General features: G+C 34.3%; 1 protein-coding gene across 3 annotated transcripts in view; it reads left to right on the top strand.

The window, feature by feature from the left end:
- The window catches only part of GSK3B (glycogen synthase kinase 3 beta), a 260,978-nt gene that overhangs the window by 164,113 nt on the left and 78,340 nt on the right, over positions 1-18,525 (top strand). For all 3 annotated transcript variants that reach the window (XM_025375802.1, XM_025375801.1, XM_025375800.1), the window contains exons 4-7: positions 1,696-1,806; positions 8,186-8,316; positions 11,533-11,639; positions 18,416-18,513. In XM_025375802.1, the coding sequence (XP_025231587.1) occupies positions 1,696-1,806; positions 8,186-8,316; positions 11,533-11,639; positions 18,416-18,513 (447 nt within the window). The remainder of the gene's footprint in view (positions 1-1,695; positions 1,807-8,185; positions 8,317-11,532; positions 11,640-18,415; positions 18,514-18,525) is intronic.

Genomic DNA, 18,525 nt, shown 5'->3' with positions numbered 1-18,525 from the left:
CCTGGCTAATTTTTGTATTTTTTGTAGAGATGGGGTTTTGCCATGTTGCCCAGGCTGGTCTCAAACTCATGAGCTCAAGCGATCTGCACGCCTCAACTTCCCAAAATGCTGGGATTACAGGTGTAAGCTACCACGCCTGGCCAACAAATTAAATTTTGATGATGACTTTAACATAAGACCAATCAACATAATTAGAGGTTTCTTTACAGCCATATTCAGCTCTTTGGTCGTAGACATGGACTGGGCAGAAAACTGAACTCAACCAGGGTTGTGGAAAAACCAAAAGCTTTTTCTTAAATATTTTTGCCTTTGCAGGCTATCTAGTCTCTGTCACAACGGCTCAGTTCTGTCACTGTAGTCCAAAAGCGGCCATAGACAATACTTAGCTGAATGGCATAGCTCTGTTCCATTAAAAGTTTATTTTTAAAAACAGGAAGCAGACTATTCCCGTGGTTTGTTGACGCTTGTCTTAGAAAGAGAGGATAATGATGGACCGTGGAATTTAAGGCTAAGGAAGGAAAGGAGGAGAACATAAGTGCGTGAAGTGTAGTGAGAAGGTAGTAGGGTCAGTGGCATGATGTTTCACTATTTCCTGATCTCTGCTGTACTCTTACGTGACCTTACATTTTGAATATAGTTTTCTCTGTCTGCGTGAAATGCTCCTTTCATACACAGTTTAGATGTCATTTCTTTAATACTTTTATTTCCTCTGCTGTGGCCACTGATACATGGAAAATGCTCAATAAATGCTGAAACTTGAAATTCTCACTTCAGTTTGGTAGGTAAGATTATTTCAAATTGGGAGATTGTGAAAGTTTGCTTATCCACAGTATTTCCCACTCAGTAGCCAATTCTATACTTGAACATGGTGATTCTCAACTTTGTTTTCTGCTTCGGTTTACCTGATACTGGCCACATAAACGAGGTAAGGGCAGTGCCCTGCTCCTCCTTCCTACTTGGTGCTTAAGTTAGAATGCCTTTCTTTTTCTCCACTGATGCTGGGTTGGTGTCTGTATGCTGCTGAGCATGGATATTTGAACATATGACCTGTAATAAGCTTGTGAGTATGGTAACATGTTGCCTGATAGGTTATTTTTTATATTTCAGTTAATTATAGAAGACAAGTGGTTGTTCTATCAGTTATATACTATCAGGTAACTATAAGATCTTTTTTTGTGTGTGGAGGTTAGAGACATTTTGGACTGTTTAGTCTTACTTTTCATATTGTAGTTAAAGAAACTGAAGCCTAGAGATGCAAGTGACTTGCACATACCAACTAGTAGAGCTAGGGCTAGAAATCCATGTTTCTTAGTTTCAGATTCAGTACTCTCCCTGCCACTATGATACTTATCTTAATAGGATATGAGGACATTGATTATCAGCCTAGAAAATATTAAATTTTATGATGGGTGATATCGTCTAAAATCATGGTAACCAAAATAATCGTTTAAATGTAATTGGGAATCTTAACAATATTGAAATGACTATTTTTTCCCCATTGAATTATTAGTAAAAAGGTGTGGTTGACTTGTTTTTATTATTATGGTTATATTCTGAAGTAATTTTATATAATGAAAATTAACACATTAATCTTTAAAAATCCAAATAAGTAAATGTCTAGAGAATTTAATTTGAATATTTAAAAACCAGTTTCTAATCTGCTTTGTTTTTTCTTTTTTTAATAAACTCTTTCAGAAAGATGAGGTCTATCTTAATCTGGTGCTGGACTATGTTCCGGAAACAGTATACAGAGTTGCCAGACACTATAGTCGAGCCAAACAGACGCTCCCTGTGATTTATGTCAAGGTATGTAAAAACAGAACAATTTTCCATTTTAGAAAACATTTTTTATGAACCAACGAGAGCCTCTTGTATGTTTTAACTATATTATTGTATTTAATACTCAGGGAGAAAAACTGTAAACTAGGTATTGTTGGAACTTTGTTAAATCCTTTTACAGTTTTAAAACGTGAAGTGTGCACCTTTTGAAGTTTTATAACTCAGATAGTAAAGATATTCTGGTAAATTACAGTGAATATTTTTGGCAGACATTTATAGATTTTATTTCTTCTAGCCATAGTACATTTTTATTTAACTTCTGATATCTTTATTGTGCCACAAACCAACATAGGAGCATATCATATAAAATTGTAAAATATAGTTATAAATATATTCCAATTCATTTGTTCATAAATGCAATTTATATATTTGTTGGCATCTGTAGCTGCAGCTTAAACTGTTGGTGATTTTAAATGTACACTGGATGTTGTTTATTTTTTGGTATCTAATATCAGTGCCATCTTGTTTATTTGCTAGAACTCATGGCAGAATGGCTAGGTATTTCGCATGATTTTTATTAAAGTTGTGGTTAATTATTAGTAACAAATTATTTTATTAACTATGGCATTGTGAAAACTAGTACTTAAGTTTGAAAGTTCAGATATCTAAATACAATTTTTAAATTTAACCCTTTATGGAAATGAGTATAGAAAATAAAATGACAATGACTCTGAATGTCTTATGGTTAGAGTTTTTGAAGTCTTAATTGTTAAAAATTTATGCTTCACAATAATAAAAGAGTTACCAAAGTAGGAACATTAATAATAGAAGTTCTTTGGGTGAATTTTGTATGAGCTAATAATAATAATAATAATAATAATAATAGAAGTTCTTTAAGCACTTTTGTTAGCTAGATTACTTTGGCAAGGAGTCCGGGATTCCTGTTGAATTTAGTACGAGGAATTAAATTCTGATTTCAGTATAATTTTATTTGGGCTTATCAAAATTTGGTTGAGGTTATAGTTGAACTGATGATAGTAGAAGACTAAAAGAAACAGTTTTCTACTACAAATTTACTGTAGTACTTTATTCTGGTTTTAGAACAGCAGGTCCTATTCTAGATAACTAGCACAGCAGTACATTCCTTTGAACTGTCTAAGTGTAGAATAATTTTTGAGCTGCTTAATTTACATTATGATGGTCTGGGTCTGCCTATTCTGTGGCTCTTAGTGCTAGTACAGAGAGGTGGCACATTTATGAAGTAGAAGAAACCCTAAATTTGGTTCCTGAAGACCTAGTTTTGAGGCAAAAAATTAGTTATATCCTTCCAAACGGGTCACTGATCCATTCTCTGCTTAGCTTTCGTGTTGGTAAAATTGTACTTATTTATTTACTGGCCACAATATACCATTTTGGCCCATAGGATGAGCTTAGCATATGAGAAAACATTTGGAGGCTGTAAAGTAGAAGTAATAGAAGGTCCTAACAATACATTAAAAGTGACCAGATTTTTGTTCCACATCTTTGATTCAGCCAGTAATTGGTAAATTATTGCAGAATAATCTGAAGCTAATGAAATATTTTAGTCTTCTTCTAATAAGTAGAAAAAAATGGCACAAACAACTATAAAACAAGACAAAATGTATGTATTATGAAGTGGTGAAGAGTCTAGAAATGTCATATTCTTTTCTATTGGCAGAAACAACAGGCGTATAATGATACCTCTGTTGAAACAACTTTCCAAATTTACTTATCTCTTCATGACCTATAATGATCCCTAGTTAAGCAGTACATATTTTCTGCTACTTCTTAAGATATGTCAGATGATTTTCTGTTCATATATCTGTCTACAGAAATTTTGCTTATTTCAGGATCTTTACTCATTCTAAACTTTTGTTTTTATTATTGGAGATTTCAAGCATATATAAAAGCATATATAAAAAGAGAGAAAATAGAACAGTGAACCTCCGTGTACCTGTGAGACAATATCAACAGTTATCAATTCGTAGCCAAAATTATTTTATCTATACCATTTTCTACTCTGCATTCCCTTTATTTTTTTGAAGCAAATTCTAGATATTTTTACTTTCACATATAAGAATTACAGTGTGTATGTGTGTATATAAAAAAGTATATACTATATATAGTGTATATATTATAGTATAGTGTATATATTATAGTGTATATATACTATATATGTATACACTATATATAGGTATACACTATACACTATTGTGAATATTGTGAAAACTAGTAGTTAAGTTTGAAAGTTCAGGTGTCTAAATACAATTTTTAAATTTAACCCTTTATGGAAATGACTGTAGAAAATAAAATGACATTGACTCTGAATGTCTTATGGTTAGGGTTTTTGAAGTCTTAATTGTTAAAAATTTAAGCTTCACAATAATAAAAGAGTTACCAAAGTAGGAACATTAATAATAGAAGTTCCTTGGGTAGATTTTGCATAAGCTAATAATAATCATAATAATAATAGAAGTTCTTTAAGCACTTTTGTTAGCACTCCTTGTTGGCAAGGAGTCATATATATAGTATATATAATATACACTATATATATAGTGTATGCACTATATATAATGTATATATAGTGTATATAATATATATATATAAAGTGTATATATACTTTATATATATATAAATAAGGATGTTCTTTTTTATTTCCTTCCTTCCTTCCTTCCTTTTCTTCATTTACTGAAATTTATAATAATTAGTCAATTCCATAGCATCCTCCATAGGTATCAGTGAGGTGTTTTGTTGTTTGTTTTAAAATATCTTGTGTGAGTGTTAATAATATTTGACAATTTCTTTGCTTTCTAACATGACAAAGTATTCCAGGTTCATCTTACACATTCTTCCTCAGACTTAGAATCAACTTTTTCTTCAAGAAGACCTTGCTCTTTGAGTGGGAGGTGGTATTTAGAGACCACAGTCTGGATGCTAGAAGTGCTAACTGTCACAGGATTGGTTGTTTCTGGGTCTTTTTAGTGAACAGAGCTAGGAAATATGTGGATAATTTTCTCAGATGTAATGCAACTTTTTTTTTCTTCTGAAAATAAATACACCATGAGTTCATATTGATACTTTCAAATAAAATTTATGAGTTTTTACTTAACTGTAATAATCTTATATTTGTATTTCCTTTCTCTTACATTGAAAATTTCATTTCTCAAAGATAGCAGTATATTTAATAACTTATTCTACCCTGCACCCTACATAACTGTCTTAGAATAACAATTCCAACACTAGCACCACCAGCTAAAAATAATTTAAGATCTAAGCACAGCTCATTTTTACCTGTTAGATCTCATTAGGGATGAACAATCAAATGTCTCTGTTCTAAAGAAACACTGAGGCCAGGCACATTGGCTCATGCCTGTAATCCAGCATTTTGGGAGGCCGATGTGTGCAGATCACCTGAGGTCAGAAGTTCGAGACCAGCCTGGCCAACATGGCGAGACCCCCACCTCTACTAAAAAATACAAAAATTAGCTGGGCGTGCTGGAGCACACCTGTAATCCTAGCTACTCAGGAGGCTGAGGCAGAAGAATCACTTGAACCTCTGAAACGGAGGTTGCAGTAAGCCAAGATCGCGCCACTGCACTCCAGCCTGGGTGACAGAGCGAGACTTCATCTCAAAAAAATTGAATAATTCCTCTCTGTGTGATGATGTTCTATTAAGCATTTGTTTGTTTCAGTTTACTTTTATTATAGATTGTGGTTTTCTAAATTTTTAAATAAAATTTACTTTTAAATTAATATATCTATACATAGTTCAAAACAAGATTGACAAAACAAGGTTCAAAGAAGTTTAGCTTTTTTTTTTTTTTTTTTTTTTTTTTTTTTGAGATGGAGTCTCGCTCTGTCGCCCAGGCTGGAGTGCAGTGGCGCGATCTCGGCTCACTGCAAGCTCCGCCTCCTGGGTTCACGCCATTCTCCTGCCTCAGCCTCCTGAGTAGCTGGGACTACAGGCGCCCACCACCGCGCCCGGCTAATTTTTTGTATTTTTAGTAGAGACGGGGTTTCACTGTGGTCTCGATCTCCTGACCTTGTGATCCGCCCGCCTCGGCCTCCCAAAGTGCTGGGATTACAGGCTTGAGCCACCGCGCCCGGCCATGTGCCACATTTTCTTAATGCAGTCTATCATTGATGGACATTTGGGTTGGTTCCAGGTCTTTGCTGTTGTGAATAGTGCCGCAGCAAACATACATGTGCATGTGTCTTTATAGCAGCATGATCTATAATCCTTTAGGTATATACCCAGTAATGGGATGGCTGGGTCAAATGGTATTTCTAGTTCTAGATCCTTGAGGAATCGCCACACTGTCTTCCACAATGGTTGAACTAGTTTACAGTCCCACCAACAGTGTAAAAGTGTTCCTGTTTCTCCACATCCTCTCCAGCACCTGTTGTTTCCTGACTTTTTAATGATTGCCATTCTAACTGGTTTGAGATGGTATCTCATTGTGGTTTTGATTTGCAATTCTCTGATGGCCAGTGATGATGAGCATTTTTCATGTGTCTATTGGCTGCATAAATGTCTTCTTTTGAGAAGTGTCTGTTCATATCCTTCGCCCACTTTTTGATGGGATTGTTTGTTTTTCTCTTGTAAATTTGTTTGAGTTCTTTGTAGGTTCTGGATATTAGCCCTTTGTCAGATGAGTAGATTGCAAAAATTTTCTCCCATTCTGTGGGTTGCCTGTTCACTCTGATAGTAGTTTCTTTTGCTGTGCAGAAGCTCTGTAGTTTAATTAGATCTCATTTGTCTGTTCTTTATCTTGACATTTCTAGATAAACTTTTCAAGACAGTGAAGATAGAGTAGATCTTTCAGATGAAAGAATACAAGACATCTTAAAATTAACCTCATTTAAACTCTTAAGCTTTTTTTTTTTTTTTCAGAAAAAGAAAACTTGTTTTCACTGATTCTTACTGACCTAGACATTAATACCCTGACACAGTAAAATCTCTGTTTTTAGTAAATTTATGCCTGTGAACTCAGTTTCTTATTGGAGATTATCTTTTTAGTGATAATGAATTAAACTCCTAGAGTAAGCTTTAGGGCTTAGAAATTGATTCTGTGAATGATGGTACAATAGTAGAAGTATGAAGTTTTTTTAAAAAAGTTATATGGATACCTAAATGCCTTAATTTTAACTTTGTTGGCAAAATGCTGACCTTATAAAAGATATTTTCTGTACAGTTTACATCATGCTTCATTTTAAAGAAGACATAAACTTTTCCAGCTATAGTTCGTATTAACTTCAAAGATGTACTAAAATTCAGCTGTCTGCAGTTTTCACCATGCTTCTTAGAAGGAAAGTAGGTTTCATGTTAACTTTAATTAACCTAAGCCTTAGCAGTAGCTTTTAAAGATGGTGCCATGTGTCATTGCTTCATTAGACTTTTAAGTATCTTTTTTTTTTTAATTATTTTTTTACCAAGATATTTGTTATCTTTGGTTTGACTCATTTCAAAAATTCTGTCCATGGTGTAACTTCGGGGTAGAGGTCAGAAGGTAAACAGCCAGAAAAGTTTAAAAGTGAATCAGAACACTTAACTTGAGATTTAAATTATACTCTCTTTCTCCATGAAGTTTCTGTCTTCTGCAGTCAAGAGTGTGATTCTTTATTCCAGTTTCTCAATGCAGACCCAGTTTCTCAGTGTATCTTTTTGGTAAGAAAACTGAGAACGTCGTCTCTTTTTTAAGATGATGTCAATAGTCAGGCATCTGTTTTTGAATGTCATTTTGAATTATACTTTTTCTGAAGGATATTAACAGGAAGAATGGTGGTGCTACTAACAGAGTTATTGATGTCTTGATAGAGCAGTGATTATAGATTTTCTCAGTCCACATGAGTTTTCCTAGACCACTGTATCAATCACCTTGGAGGCTGACATCTCAGAAAAATATGATTCTAAAGATGACACTTTGGAAATCGTTTACATTGAGCAGCGTGCCCTACTAGAAAGAACTATAAACTTAAAAATCAGAATACCTGGTTTCTGACCCAAAGTTACTTATTATTCATGATTTCGGATGCTTCTCTGAGCTTTTCATTTGTGTTTTAAATAAAAGCCCATCTTAGCAGGCTCGTAATGTGAGATGTTAGTAAAATTAAAAGTTATAAAACACATTGTAAAATTTCCTTTCTTAAGTTATTAAAGAATGATGTGAATAGTACATATGGTTAATGACGCTTTAGCTAATTCATATAGAAATAGCTAATTAATACAGAAATGACATGAAATTTGTGAAAGGAGGATTGAGTGCCGGTAATCTATAGCATTTCACCTGTTCTTTTCTGAGAATCTGTTATTTTATTGACTGCTTAAGTATTCTGATTTGTTTAGGATAGGAAATATTTAATTAGTTTCTACTATCTATTACAGTTATATATGTATCAGCTGTTCCGAAGTTTAGCCTATATCCATTCCTTTGGAATCTGCCATCGGGATATTAAACCACAGAACCTCTTGTTGGATCCTGATACAGCCGTATTAAAACTCTGTGACTTTGGAAGGTAAGCTACTGTCCCTCTCCCTGCCCCTTCCCTTCTCCCCTCCTCCCCCTATTATCTTCTTTTAAATATATTCCTTTTGCAATATCAGCCTAAACACAGTAATTCTTATCCAAGAGGTATAAACTAGTGCAGCTGTGAGAGTAATTTTGTTAGTTTCTGTCAAAATTATAAATGTATATATACTTCTTCATTTAACACTTTAACTTTTAGGAATTATTTCCTTAGAAATACACGTTTACAAAATAGTGTATATATAGGGATTTTTATTATAGCATTGTTTATAAGCATCTGTTAGTAGGAAAATGGCTAAATAAATTATGGTACATACAGAGTAATACATGCAACCATGAAAAAGAATGAGGCAGCTCTCTGTGAACTGAAAGGGAATGATCTCTAGGAAACATTAAATGAAGAAAGCAGATCAAGAGTATGTGTATTGTATGCCACCTTTTATGTTTTAAAAACATACAGAGTGTGACTATATATACAAATACATGTGTGGCTTATTTCTGAAACAGTATGTAATCCATAACATTTGATTGCCTGAGAAAGGAAACTTTGGGAATATAATGTAGTTGGGAAACTCACTTTTTCATTGATTGTATTTTAGTATTGTTTGAGTTTATATTAGATATATACTCCTTTTTCAGTAAGAATTAATTTTTTTCAAAATATTGATTACATTCCTGTGTATCTTTTTAACTTCACGGTTAACGTCAATTCAGGGATGAGATAAAAGGTCTACTAGCAGTGTTTTCTTCATTTTCCTCTATAATTTAGCCTTTTATTCTACCCTTTTTTCCTGCAAATTTCATCAAACTTTCTGCTTTTAAAAACTCATTCTTGGTAATATACTGTGAATTTGTAATAAAACTTTATTCTTTCCATTTCCAGTTTTCAGTACTTTTGTGCCTCTCTAATCTAACCTTTTAACAAGTAGTCAAGCCTATATTCCCGTGTAACTCAGGCAGTTACCCTGCTACTTCCTCACTGGTGTAATCACCTTATCTCTCTCCTCATGGTCCCTAAGACATCTCTACATAATTTGGGTTCTTTCCAATTTAATTTTTTCATCCTTGTTACAAATTCTTTCTTTTCACCATAGCTCTATAGATTACATATTGCCCCACACTTGTTGATACCTATGTTCCTATCCCTTTGTAATACTTTTACATCAATTCACAGTTTAAATTTGGGGTTCAACATAGGATATGTTTTCCACAGGCTTCTCTTGAGACAGATCCTTTAAAAAATAAGCAAATCTGCTCTGTCATGAGTTAATTTTTCTTAGTCTCACAATGACCGTCCTCATTCTACTAATTTCAGATGACCTATCACTTTGCAGGCCATGACTCTGTTCCCTGAACTATTTTTTAAAATGGTGAAAGACAATGAAGCTCTTATTTGGTGTTTGAAACAAAGCACTACTACTTGTCTATAAGAAAAACTGCCCAAATCATTTATGTTTTCTTGTTAATGGGTGTCTTCCCCATTGAGAGTGACTGACTTGGTAGGGACAGACTATGAGACACCAAGGTTAGAAGAGCTTCTGTTCTCATGATAGTGTCAGAACACTTGGTACAGCCCTTTCTCTTGGGACATAAAATAGCTTTATTCTGAGAATTTGGAAGAGGGATTTCGCTTGTTTGATAGCTCATTTTTATAAACCCTCTAATTTTTTGTTTTTAACAGAATTGATTTGGTCAGATAGAGTTTGGGAAACACTTTGGGCTTTACGTATCAGATTGGTAATTTGAACAAAATACTATTACTCTCTTCTTATTTTTTCACTAGATGAAACGGGGCCTAAAAGTAGCTAAAGGACTAGTTGGGCTATTTAGGAACAGAAAGCTAGATGTGATCACAATATTGGGCAAGGAGTTAAAACCAGCCTCCTCTGTAAGAGAGGCTGCTTCATTTTTGTAGCTCCATCAAGTAGTGAAAAAACTTCAGGTACAAAGCTTGGGTATTGACATTTTGTCTCGTCATGAATTTTCTGAATATAATTAGAATCTATCTTGTTAATTAAAAAGTGTCCTTTAGAAGATATAACGGTCTCCTATCAATTATGCTGAAAACTAAATGTCATAATTTTCATGCAGCCTGAAAACAGGGATTAGTATTTGTTAATTTATGAAATGGTTATTGTATGTCAGTACTTGGGAAGAGGGTTGAAAAACAAACTTCAAAACTAGTGATGAAGGAAAAACAAGTTAAATTTAGAGTCATCATTGACTAGAAACAAATGGAAGAAAAGAAAGCCCAGTCATTGAAAGAAATCCTTGTGACTACTTTCATCTGTCTTTACCCTGGTTTTCCAGTACCTTTACCTCAACATTTTCTTACCTTTTTTTTTTTTTTTTTGGCACTTACTGTTTTACTGTTTTGATTTCATTGCATTTTGTGCCTTTATTTATCTTTTTTATTAATGTATGTCAGAATGGCTGGCTTCTACAGCAGTTTATTTTATTCTGTCTTTGGATTATCTTGGGCGACATCTCAAAAGAAATTAGTTGTAATTTATTATACTTTGATGTTTAAAATACATGCTACAAACTATTTTAGTAGGAAAATTGGAGTAAGAAAACATGCAATTAAACTTACTATAGCAGTTAAAATTCATAGGCTGTGAATCATTTCTGCCCTGAAGTTGAAGGGCCTGTTTATAATTTATTGGGTAATAAATGTTTATGCAGTTAATAAATTGACCAAGATATGGAAAAATAGATTGAGTTTATAAACCTTGAAATATTCACCCTGAGTCAGAAGTAAAAATGCAATACAGTGGCCAATTTCTAGCCCTTCTTAAAGAAATACATTGGGTGAGGAATATTCATTCTTAGAATCTATTGTCATGCTTTTTGGTGGGGGAGATACCTCTTTTCTGCCCTTGCTTGTTTGTATTTTAGAAGTGGAATTTGGGGAACAGGATCAGAAGAAATTCAGCACTTACGCTTTTTTGCTTTTGGTGCCTTCTTAGGTGACAAATGCTTTCTTTAAAAATTGCTATTCTTTTTTGCAGGGCAAGGTGATAAAATTGTAAATTTCTTTTGTCAGAGATAGTTACAGTTTACATTTTCTTTTTCATATATGATTCAAATGATGTGAATCTTAGAAAATCATTCGATACTGTGAAAGGGTAGCAGTCTAGGTTCTTTTAAGGTTTAGATTTAAAGAATTTCTGCTTTTTATTTTTATTTTTATTTTTTCTGTTAGTGCAAAGCAGCTGGTCCGAGGAGAACCCAATGTTTCGTATATCTGTTCTCGGTACTATAGGGCACCAGAGTTGATCTTTGGAGCCACTGATTATACCTCTAGTATAGGTAAGTATGAATCTGAATATAATGCTCATAATTATTAATTGCTTCTTGATTTTAGTAATTTAGTATTACTAATCTGTACTTTTATTTGCATTAAAAGATAGATATATCCCATAATGTTTTTTTCTTAAAGCTTGAGATGCAAACATATATAGGCATACCTCATTTTATTATACTTCCCAGGCACTGCTTTTTTTTTTTTTTAAAACCTTTCAAAGGTTTGTGTCAACCCTGAGTCAAGCAAGTCTGCCAGCAGTAGTTTTATAAGAGCATGTGCTTACTTCATGTCTTTGTGTCATCATGTCTTTGTGTTACATTTTGGTAATTATTGCAACATTTCAAACTTTCTCATTATTGTATCTGCTATGGTGATCTATGATTAGTGGTCTTTGATGTTATTTTTAATTGTTTCAGGTTGCCACAAACCACAACAATATAAGACAGCAAACTTAATCGATCAGTGTTGTGTATGTTATGACTATTCCACCAGCTGGCCATGACCCATCTCTCTTCCTATCCTCAGGCCTCCCTATTCCCTGAGAGACAACAATATTGAAATTAGGCCAATTAACAACTCTACAGTTGCTTCTAAGTATTCAAGTGAAAGGTACATCTTTCACTTTTAATCAAAAGCTAGACGTGATTAAGCTTAGCGAGGAAGGCATATCGAAATTGTGCCAGTTAGCCAAGTTGTGACCACAAAGGAAAAGTTCTTAAAGGAAATTAAAGTGCTACTCCAGTGAACAGATGAATGATAAGAAAGTGAAACAGCCTTATTGCTGTTACGGAGAAAGTTTTAGTGGTTTGGATAGATCAAACCAACCACAACATTCACTTGAGCCAGAGCAAGGCCTGAACTCCCTACTCCCTTCAATTCTGTGAAGACAGAGAGGTGAGGAAACTACACAAGAAAAATCTGAAGGTAGCAGAGGTTATTTCATGAGGTTTAAGGAAAAAAACTGCACCATGCCATAAAAGTGCAAGGCAAGCAGCAAGTGCTGATGTAGAAGCTGCAGCAAGTTATCCAGAAGATGTAACGAAGATCATTGATGAAGGTGGCTACATTAAACATCAGAGTTTTAATGGAGACCAAACAGTCTCATACTGTATTGGAAGAAGATACCATTTAGGACTTACATCTCTAGATTTTCTAGAGATGAAAGACTTCCTCCAGAGAGGAGAAGTGTCATTGCCTGGCTTCAAAGCTTCTAAGGACAGGTTGACTCTCTTGTTAGGGCCTAATGCAGCTGGTGACTTTAAGTGGAAGCCAGTGCTCATTTACCATTCCAAAAATCCTAGGGTCCTTAAGAATGATGCTAAATGTATTCTGCCTATGCTCCATAAATAGAGCAACAATGAGTAGATGATAGCACATCTGTTTGTAGCATGGTTCACTGAATATTTGAAGCCCACTGCTGAGACCTACTACTCCAGAGAAAAGTATTTCTTTCAAAATATTACTGCTTATTGACAATGCAACTGGTCACCCAAATGTTGATAAATACATTCGTAAGGCTATAGCTGCCCTAGATAGTGATTACTCTGATGGATCTGGGCAAAGTCAATTTTAAATCTTTTGGAAAGGATTCACCATTCTAGGTGTCATTAAGAACATTTGTGATTCGTGAGAGTGGGTCCAAATAACATTTGGAAGAAGTTGATTCCAAGCCTCATAGATGACCTTGAGGTGTGCTAGACTTCAGTGAAGGAAGTCTCTGCAGATGTTGTGGAAATAGCAAGCGAACTAGAATTAGAAGTGGAGCCGGAAGATGTGACTGAACTGCTGCAATCTCGTGATAAAACATAAACGAGTTGCTTTTTTTATGGATGAGCAAAGAAAGGGGTTTCTTGAGGTGGAATCTACTCCTGGTTAAGATGCTGTGAATATTGTTGAAATGACAACAAAAGATTTAGAATATTACATAATTGTAGTTGATAAAGCAACAGCAGGGGTTGAGAGGACTGATTCCCATTTTGAAAGTGGTTCTAATGTGGGTAAAATGCTATCAAAGAGCATCTCATACTACAGAAAAATATTTCGTGAAGGGAAGAGTCAATTTATGTGGCAAACTTCATTGTCACTTTAAGAAATTGCTCCAGCCACATCCTATAGCCTTCAGCAACTGCCACCCTGATCAGTTGGCAGCCATCAACATCAAGGCAAGACCCTCTGCTAGTAAAAAGATTACAACTCACTGAAGGCTTAGATGATCATTAGCATTTTTTTAGTAATAAATGTTTTTAAATTAACATATATACATTAATTTTTTTTAGACAATTCTATTGTACAAGTGATAGACTACAGTATAGAGTGAACATAATCTTTTATATGCACTGGGATACCAGAAGATTTGTGAGACTTGCTTTATTGTGTCTTATTGTAATGGTCTGGAACCAGTTCCACAACATCTCTGACATATGCCTGTATAGAGTTTTTCAAATTTTACTTTTCAGAATTTAAAATATACCTACTATTCTGTTTTTCCTCCTTGGACTATTAGAATTATAAAGCTAATAGCTTTTACCTTAAGAATTTAAATTAATTCTAAGTAACTTTTTGTTTTTTACTTTCTTATTTAAAATCCTCCTGAAATACTTCTGAGTGTGATTACACTAGTTGGAGAATTTATTAATGTTATTTCATTAAGTTAATAATGAAAGTGATAGTATGGCCATATTGCTAACATTTCCTTCATGCCATCTCCATTATTTAATATAAAATCAGCTTAAGTCACTAATAGTTTTGCTAAATGCACTGATTCTGTAGAAGTATGCACCCAAGATGTTAGTGATAGAAGGAACCGAATAGAGACCATTAGCTTTAATCATCGTTGACCTTCTCAAGTCTTTACCCCAGATGTTTAGTGATAGGAGGAACTGAATACAGACCATTAGCTTTAATCATCATTGACCTTCTCAAGTCTTCACCCAAGATGTTTAGTGACAGAAGGAACTGAATAGAGACCATTAGATTAGCTTTTATCATCATTGACCTTCTCAAGTCTTCACCCAAGATGTTTAGTGATAGAAGGAGCTAAATAGAGACCATTAGCTTTAATCATCATTGACCTTCTCTTCTACTCCATTTTAGCCCACTAGCCAGGAGTGAACAGAGAGAGCATGATCGGCTGGACATGAATAGGAAGCTAACAAACAAGGAGCAACTTTAAGCTAGATGTGCAAGTGGAAACCAAAATTATTTTATTCTTATGTATTGTTTCTGAAGAGAATTCCTTTAGTCCAAAAACAGAAACAAAAGCATGCAAATAATAAACCCAAAAAATCCCCACAGTAACAGAAAACTAAAACAAACAAAAAACAGACCTGGCCTGGCGCAGTGGCTCACACCTGTAATCCCAACACTTTGGGAGGCTGAGGTGGGCAGATCACTTGAACTCAGGAGTTTTGAGACCAGCCTGGGCAACATAGTGAAAACTCGTCACTACCAAAAATTAGCCGGGTGTGGTGACATGCCCCTGTACTCCCAGCTATTTGGGAGGCTAAGGTGGGAGGATGGCTTGAGGCCAGGAGGCAGAGGTTGTAGTTAACTGAGACTGCACTACTGCACTCCAACCTGGGTGACAGAATGAGACCCCCTCTCAACAACAGCAACAACAAAAAATAAAACAGACCTTGTGACAGTTTTCTGTCTTTTTGATACAAATAGAAATTCTCTGATATAAGCAAACACCCTAATCAGAAACACATTATTTTTTTATTTTGCCAAATGGCAAAATGCCAAAGCGCATTTTGATTTCTGCCAAGAGGCCAGCAGTTTTACCCACCATTTCCTTTGTACCCTCAGTACAAATGTTAACCCAGTAAAAGTATATTCTTGTGAAAAGAGTTTTGCCCTCTGGGACATCTAAAAATGTCTAGAGGACCCAGGTGCAAAGAGTACAAAGTGTCCTCTGTAGACCACACTTTGAAATCTGCTTTACCAGAGGGTAGAGAGCATAATAATATGTATATGTATGTGTATGTAATTCTCAGAGTCTTATTATGGCTGTGGTACATAGCATATATGAATGGACAGATGAGAAATAGTACAAAGAATATTTTGCTTGTGGTTGACCTAGGTTTGAGCATCAGGTCACTATTGAAGTAAAGGGGAGATTACTGACAGTTCTGCTTTTCTGAGTGGCTGTGAGGCTTAAATAAAATGTTAGTGAAAATACTGTAGAAATATAAGGTGGTATTCTTTTTGTGGCATTTTTAGACTTGACTCTCCTCAAGAGCAAATTTCAGCCCCTTGTCTTTGGGTATATCATTGTGTTTTCCAGCTGCTTTACATTTTATTCAAATATATGATACTGATTATCTATATATACTGGTGTGAGTTGTGCCAGAAACACCTAAAATAAAGGCAGTTTGATTCTTCTCAAAAAGTTATCGCATCATCTCACACATTAAGGAACAGTTACATAAACAGGAGTCTTTTGAACCCTAACAAGCCTAGGTTTGGCCTCCCATTATAAACTTAGGATACTTGCTGCTTAAGACTGTAATGTTTTTAAACAGACCCCCCAAAAAGTATACTAATATCGTGACATTTTTAAATGTTTTTAACCATAATGTTTGAAACGAAGAGTAACTGCTTCTGACAAGATTATTGTCATATTTAGATACAGCCAAAGGTAAAGCTGATGTCTCTGATTATATTGTCTTACTGAGAAATGGCAGAATGAGAACAAAAGGCTTCCTTAGAACAAGGGATTGAACTTACAGACAGACCCTTGAAGAAGCTGTTATTCTGTGACAGTGAGACAGTTATTCAAGAGAGTGGTGTCTTGATTGGGAACTGAGAATGATTCCAGGCCTAGCTCTACTATTCAGTACCTTTACCTTGGGGAAGTCATTTAACTTTATCATGTCTTAATTTCCTTATTCCATGAAATAAGTGTGTTAAACTAAATGGTCTTGAAAGATCACTTTAACATGAACCTGAGTTAAGTATGAAACAAAATGCTATTCTGGCTTTAACCCCAACTAACTAATTTTCAGTGTGCCAAAGCACTATTTTTATTTTTTCAGTACCTTCTATTTAGTTGAAGTTTTATTCTATTTGGAGAATTTCATCCATTTCTCCTTTAAAATAAGAGTAGAAGAGATTTTAGTGTCATTCAGAAAGTGATTGATAAATACTTTGTTTTTACTAACTTGACTGATGTAACATGAATTGAAGGCTGCTAGTATAGTTGTCACCTGAATCTTTTGAGTATCAATCTTCTGTGGTAACTTCTAGACAAGAGTATTTCTTGATGTTTTACTTTTTGTCTTCCATATTTGTAGCTAAATCTTGCCTAAGAAAGTGTTTCCTGTTGTTTTTTGTGAAGGCATAATTATTCCCCTACAATTTTTTCAGCCTTGTATTCTGAGATGAATCATTCCGTATTAGAGAGGAAAAAAGTTGAGTGCATATTACCTTCCATCTTATTAACTAGGTGAAGGGATATTTTAAAACTTGGATTAAAATAAGCATTTACATAAATAAGGAGATACATCTTTTCCACTTGACTATAACAGTTAGTATTACTGTTGGCTTTGAGTAAAGATTCCCTAGCAAGCTTTCATATTTGCTTCATTTATCAATTTCCTAATATATTAAATAGGACTCTTGGTCTATATTTGCAGAATAGATGTCTTGGTTATTAACTTAGGTCTGAACAAAATCAACTTGAGTTTGTTAAATGAATACTGTGTCATTTTTCTAGGTCAATAAAAAGTAGTCACTGGAGCAGTGATTTCCAGTCTCTCTTGATAGTACATCTCACCACATCAGACCTTTAAAATTTTTGTTGTCAACCATTTACTGTTCCTTCTTCTCCTTCCCTACTGGTAGGTGGTAAAGTCCAGCAATGATTCATATTCGTCTCCCTAAAGCACTTGAGTGTTGGTACATTAGAAACCTAGGAATCTCAGAAATCTGGAAGCTAAAAAGCAGCCTTTTCTTGTAGGAAGTTTTAATAGTGGGCTTTAAAATAGAGTGATTGTAGTTTATCTTCTAATCCAGTAATACTTTTGAGAGAGAAAGAGGATATTACTAATAATTATCCCAGGATAATATATAAGCCATAACTATCCTGGGTAAACTAGGATGTATACTTTAAAGTATTTTTAAAGTGTATTAATTGAGTTAATTTTTAAAGTTTTCTCTAGGGATTGAGGTTTTCATTTTGACTTAAAAGTGGATTATTTTTATAATTTATGAAGTAAAATATATTCCTCTATCATTGCCATTCCGTTTTATTTAAAAATGATAATATATTTAAGCACATTTTTCTGTCAGTCATCCTAGAACATAAAAATCAACCATTTAAAGTATTAAAAGTGTTCCTCAGAATTTGCATTGACTTAAAGCCCAGGGTCTGGGAGAGATTGAACCTTTCCTTGCTGTTCCTCTGTAAGTACCTACTAATATGCAGAGATTGTGTCACTTTGAATTATTTTTAAGTATGATAAATAGATAGTTCTGCCATAGCTTTGGTACTGTAATCCTCTATCTTGTTATTTGAAGCTTGAATACCTGAAATTTGATAATAATAGACTTTACCCTTTATTAGAATATTCTTATTGGTCTGGTTTCCTCTTTGGTAAGTTTAACATTTAATTAAAAAGAACATTAGGGAAGTTTTATGAAGTTTTCTCTGTTTTGGATTGTATAATCTTTTCCTTGTGATATTTACTCTGTGATCACAGTAAAATTAGAAAATGTATACAAACATTTTTCAGTTCAAGCTATAAAGTATTAATAAGGCTTTGTTTTCTTTTCTCTTTAGATGTATGGTCTGCTGGCTGTGTGTTGGCTGAGCTGTTACTAGGACAACCAATATTTCCAGGGGATAGTGGTGTGGATCAGTTGGTGGAAATAATCAAGGTGAGAAGGTTG

This window comes from Theropithecus gelada, chromosome 2, assembly GCF_003255815.1.
Source record: "Theropithecus gelada isolate Dixy chromosome 2, Tgel_1.0, whole genome shotgun sequence".
In the NCBI taxonomy this organism is placed as follows: Eukaryota; Metazoa; Chordata; class Mammalia; order Primates; family Cercopithecidae; genus Theropithecus; species Theropithecus gelada.
The sequence above is the reverse complement of the archived record's forward strand: the minus strand, read 5'-3'. Positions and strand labels throughout refer to the sequence as shown.